Here is a 6,000-nt window from a genome sequence, read left to right as displayed (position 1 = left end):
TTTTGACACAACGGTGGCAGCATTTGTGAAGATGAAGTCTACAACAGTTCATAGAAAAAGAACATTTCTACATTCAATCCGTAGTAATCGCCACATGGCTGAGGGCACCAGATCTGTCATCCGGAGGTTCTCTCGCTGGGAGAAGTGGGTTCAACCAAGATGACCAAGAACAGCTTCTGACATATCTAAGGAGGACCCATCAAGAAGTCAAATCAGAATTACTGTTGGCATCGGCTGGTGGATCAGACCCAGGTGTCTTGATCCAAGGTCCCGTTTGCTTCACTGGACATCCTTCCATGGGTTGTCCTGGATTTCAGGACAGGTATTTTCTGAATATGGCACAAACACAACATACAGCTTCTGCCATTCACAGTATACATGGGGGGTGAGGAGAGTTTAACATTGGAATTCCATAACATTAACAAGAAACAGAAGCAAGTCACAGAAGTTATGGCCCAAAGCTTTGTGGGGTCTGGTGTGCACATTGGGTAGATAGACCAGGACTTCTTCATTTTCTTCAGCGCTGGGGCATTCGCTGTGTGTGACCCTCAATTACATGCACAAAATGAGGACAGGTGCTTGCTAGACGAAGGTAAAATAGCGTGTCCTCAAGGTTTTAAGTCAATAAAAAAAACCCCTTTGCTGTTTCTGATTCTTGCTTCCCTCTTTCAGATGCAGTAGAACTTTACAGATGAGGACATGAAAGACAATAAGAATGTGGTAAAGTCAACACTCTGGGTGCCCTTTGGCCAGTCACCCTCATGTTACCTAACCTACCTCCAGGGGTAAAATTCTAGCAGGAGCTCCTTTGCATGTTCGTCCAAACACCCCTGATGTGGCCAATCTTCCAAGAGCTTACAAAAAAGAGCCTTGTAAGCTCTTGGGGGATTGGCTATATCAGGGGTGTGTATGGCCTAATATGCAAAGGAGCTCCTGCTAGGATTCCACTCCTACCTCAAGCTCCTTGAATGAAGGATGGGATAAATCATACTAGACAGGGGATTGTTTTCACCAAGGTTTCCCACAATGTACTGAGCTGCAACCCGGACAATCATGAAAGAATCTAAATGCATCTAAAGATCTCAGAGGTATTGCATGAGCCTTCACAATGTCCATGTCCACACTGACAATAGAGGCCTAGGTTTCCAATGCTGCCAGGCTGGTGTTTTACCAACTATGCCAAGTCAGACAGCTGGCTCCTTACTTGTCCTGCTCTGATCCATGTAACAGTCCCCTCCAAGATGGATTACTGTAACTCACTGTACCAACCCTTGTGGCTGACTTGGAAACTCCAGCTAATACAGAATGCAGAGGTCCATGTTCTCATGGGGACCCTGCACATGGCTCACATCTCTCTCATGCTACGGGAGCTTCATTGGCTTCCATTGGAGTACCTGATCAGGTTTAAGGAGTTGGTATTAACCTTTAAGGCCCTCAACGGCCAGGGACCCATGTATCTTCAGGATTGCCTCTTCTGGCATACCCCTAAGAGAGCCTTGCACTTTGATGGCTAACATCTGCTGATGGTCCCCAGCCCATGAGACATCTGGTTGTCCTCAGCCAGAGCCTTCTCTGCCCTGGCTGCAACGTGGTGCAACTCTCTGTCAAACTCTATCCAAGCCCTGCAGGACCTACTTCCATTCTGTAAGGCCTGCAAAGCAGAGATGTTCTGCCAGGCATTTGGCTGAGGGCAGCTACGGTTCCATCTCGGCTCTCCCACTTCCGGTTTCACTCCCCCACTACCACCTCATGAGATAGCAGCAGCACCAGGATTTTGACACAATCTTTTCTGGGGACTGTGTTATGTATTCTGGCTTTATGTATTCTGGTTTTATTGTTTGCAGTTATGATTCTATTGTTAACCTTTCTGAGCCCGGCCCTCAGGAAGGACAGTCAAAAACCTAATTAAATAAATAAATAATAAACAACAAAGAGCATCCCCTGTAATTGAACTTATAGTAGGTTCCCGTTTATGTTGTGGAATATGAAGCTTGGGAGAACAGCCTATGAGCTGTCACAGTTAATCAAAAGCATGGAAAGGAATACTAGGTCAGCTCGACTGGGGAGGGGAGAAGGAAGCAGCTATGAAGGCTGCCAAGCCCCTGGCCCGGGTGGGGGTTCTCCTGCCCTGGAGGATTCCAACCCACCAGCCCACATTGGGCCAGCAGAAGGAACCTCCCCTGACATCACCGGCACAGTGATGTCACCTGGAAGCGATGTCATCAAGCCAGCAATGTTGCGGACCGGCAGCTCTAGGCATTTCTGGGAGAACTCTATGGTTTTCCCGGATGCTCTAGCAATTTGGGAGGGAAAACTCTACGGCAGGGGTGGCCAACGGCAGCTCTCCAGCTGTTTTTTGCCTACAACTCCCATCAGCCCCAGCCATATATGAACATATGAACATATGAAGCTGCCTTCTACTGAATCAGACCCCTGGTCCATCAAAGTCAGTATTGTCTTCTCAGACTGGCAGCGGCTCTCCAGGGTCTCCAGCTGAGGTTTTTCACACCTATTTGCCGGGACCCTTTTTTGGAGATGCCAGGGATTGAACCTGGGACCTTCTGCTTCCCAAGCAGATGCTCTACCACTGAGCCACCGTCCCTCCCCATTGGCCATGCTGGTACAATAGGTGCAAAAACAACCCCTTGCCAGAGGCTGCGGGGGACTTGGCAACCCGAGAAGCAGCCTAGAAGGCATCCTAATAGCTGGGTCATTTAAGGCTAAAGCTGGGTAAATTCCCATGGCATGCTTAAGGGTATAGCACGGAATTGGAGCCTGCACACACATATGTCTCAAATTTAGTGCAGTAGTCATATCCACAAGGCTGGCCCTGCCACTAGCAAACTAGGTGACTGCCTAGGGCACTGGCCTTCTGGGGGTGCCAAATTGGGTGCCCCTCATGTGACTCGGTGACATTATCCATGTGCGGGGGGGGGGGGGCACCAGCAGTTAGCCTTGCCTAGGGTGCCAGACAGTCTAGGGTCGGCCCTGTGGGTACCTCTAGGCCAGACCCAAAAAACCTTTACAGTCCTCTTAACTCGCAACCGAAGGGGCCCAAATCAGCTTCTGGTGCATTCCAGTGTGGCCTCAAATCACAGTCCTAGAATCCAAGAACATCCCTCCTCTTAAGTAAACGCCTTAGTACTAACCAATTATAGTATCTAAGGTAGAAGTGGAGGGCTGTAAACCCTTGCTAAACAATATGAACACAATTACAGATGAAGTCAACAAATCCATACAGAGAAAGCCACTTTATGCACATGGAGTACTGGATTTTCACTTGAAGGATATTCTGGGGAGGGACTGTGGCTCAGTGGTAGAGCATCTGCTTGGGAAGCAGAAGGTCCCAGGTTCAATCCCCGGCATCTCCAAAAAAAGGGTCCAGGCAAATAGGCGTGGAAAACCTCAGCTTGAGACCCTGGAGAGCCGCTGCCAGTCTGAGTAATCAACACTGACTTTGATGGACCGAGGGTCTGATTCAGTATAAGGCAGCTTCATATGTTCATATGTCCCCCCAACCCCAGAAAAGTGCTGATATTCACAAGTTCCCATTCCGAATGATTTCCCCCATATATTCTGACGCTTCCATAGAGAAGAATTTAACCTGAGTTGGCATCTTTCTGCTTGTGATGACCGTACAGAGACAGAAAAAAAAAATGTCTCATCTCCCCAGTACAAATTAAATGATGGAAGAGAGACTGAGGGGCAAAAAGGGTACTGGTCCAATCACGTGTATATGAAAAGCACAGAATCAGCCTCTGCTTTCTGAGACCACTTTGAGTACATAGCCAGAGATAAGCGAACGCAAATGGACACAGAAACTGAACATGTGCATGTTTACATATTCCCAAAAAAGCACCAATGTTTGGCCCTTTGAATACTGTATTCGCCATAGCACTTTATTCTTCCCAAAATAGAATGTGTCCCACCTTGCCATCGACTCCTTCCATTATTCCCCAGTAATACAGCTATCTTGTCACTCGCAAATTCAATTCCCCCAGTCCGCGTTCAGCTTGCATTGTTTCCTTTAGGCTTGCAGCGCTACTTGAAATAGTTGAGTCCTGCCACCAGGAAAAATTTCTCCAAGAACAGTTCCGAGTCCAGCACCGCGATGTGAGCGGCCCGCCCGATCAACGTGTTGGCTGTGTTTGGCAGAGCATGAAAGACGTCATGACGGATTAAAGTGCAGTCTTTGGCCCCGATGACTGGCCGGAGGAGATTGTTGATCATCTCGGCATAAACGGGACCTTGGAAGGTTGACAAATCTGATTGTTTATGCAGCACCATTGTATCTATCTGTCTGTCTGTCTGTCTGTCTGTCTGTCTGTCTATCTATCTATCTATCTATCTATCTATCTATCTATCTATCTATCTATCTATCTATCTATCTATCTATCTATCTATCGATCTATCGATCTATCGATCTATCTATCTATCTATCTATCTATCTATCTATCTATCTATCTATCCATCTATCCATCTATCTATCATCTATCTATCTATCTATCTATCTATCTATCTATCTATCTATCTATCTATCTATCTATCCATCTATCCATCTATCATCTATCTATCTATCTATCTATCTATCTATCTATCTATCTATCTATCTATCTATCTATCTATCTATCTATCTATCTATCTATCTATCTATCTATCTATCTATCTATCTATCGGTCTGTCTGTCTGTCTGTCTGTCTGTCTGCCTGCCTGCCTGCCTGCCTGCCTGCCTATATGTCTGTCTGTCTGTCTGTCTGCCTGCCTGCCTATCTATCTGTCTGTCTGTCTGTCTGTTGGTCTGTCTGCCTGCCTATCTGTCTGTCTGTCTGTCTGTCTGTCTGTCTGCCTGCCTGCCTGCCTGCCTATCTGCCTGCCTGCCTGCCTGCCTGCCTGCCTGCCTGTTCTTTCTTTCTTTCTTTCTTTCTTTCTTTCTTTCTTTCTTTCTTTCTTTCTTTCTTTCTTTCTTTCTTTCTTTCTTTCTTTCTTTCTTTCTTTCTTTCTTTCTTTCTTTCTTTCTTCATAGCTATCTCTCTCTCTCATTTATCCGGGGCTTTTTTGTAGCAGGAACTCCTTTGCATATTAGGCCACATACCTGTGATGTAGTCAGTCCTCCAAGAACTTACAGGGCTCTTATTACAGGGCCCACTATAAGCTCTTGGAGGATTGGCTACATCAGGAGGTGTGGCCTAATATGCAAAGGAGTTCCTGCTACAAAAAAGCATTCTATCTATCTATCTATCTATCTATCTATCTATCTATCTATCTATCTATCTATCTATCTATCTATCTATCTATCTATCTATCTATCTATCTATCTTCATCATCATCATCATCATCATCATCATCATCATCATCATCTCTTTCTCTCTCTTTCTTTCTCAATCATCTATCTAAAACATTAACTAGCCACCTTTCTTCCTTATGGAAATCAAGGGGCCTTAAACATTAGATTTAAAAATACTAAATAACAACAATGTTTTAGTTGAGGCAGCAGACATCCAATATAATCAGCCCCTCCAGTTCAAATGGCCTGTTCAAATCGCCATGAAGTTGCTTGGTTGTTTGGGTCTGATAACTGGAACTCATTGATCAGACCATACTTACTAAAACTTGAAACAGATCTAGGGCGACATAACTCCATCTTAATGTGTTCACTGTGATGTTAATTGATGCAATTTTAGATTTTAGTCATCGTTTATTGTATGAACCATTACACTGTAACCCAACCTGAGCTTGCTTTGGCAGGAAGGGCGAGATAGAAATCAAATCAATAAATAAAATAAAGCCATCTTCAACTCCCTCTGAAGGACTGAAAGTCAGGGGGCTGGGCATACCTCCCTGGTAAGGTTCTTCCATAATTGTGGGGCTGCCACTGAAAAGGCCCTCTATCACGTACCCATCAAACAAGATTATTTGGTTAATAGGACAGTCAGGAAGGTCTCTCCCTATGATCTTAACTCCCAGGCAGGGACATGGGGAGGAAGACAGGCCTTCAGAATT

The 6,000-nt window shown here is 45.5% G+C and overlaps 1 protein-coding gene across 1 annotated transcript in view; it reads right to left on the bottom strand.

Moving 5' to 3' along the window:
• Positions 1–4,001: 4,001 nt before the first annotated feature.
• Positions 4,002–6,000, bottom strand: part of FAM135B (family with sequence similarity 135 member B) — a 209,186-nt gene continuing 207,187 nt past the window's right edge. The window contains exon 21 of the mRNA XM_060243091.1: positions 4,002–4,247. Within this exon, the coding sequence (XP_060099074.1) occupies positions 4,042–4,247 (206 nt within the window). The 3' untranslated portion in view covers positions 4,002–4,041. The remainder of the gene's footprint in view (positions 4,248–6,000) is intronic.

The sequence above is a fragment of the Heteronotia binoei genome, chromosome 7 (assembly GCF_032191835.1).
Source record: "Heteronotia binoei isolate CCM8104 ecotype False Entrance Well chromosome 7, APGP_CSIRO_Hbin_v1, whole genome shotgun sequence".
NCBI lineage: Eukaryota > Metazoa > Chordata > Lepidosauria > Squamata > Gekkonidae > Heteronotia > Heteronotia binoei.
This window is presented reverse-complemented; position numbering and strand designations above follow the sequence as displayed.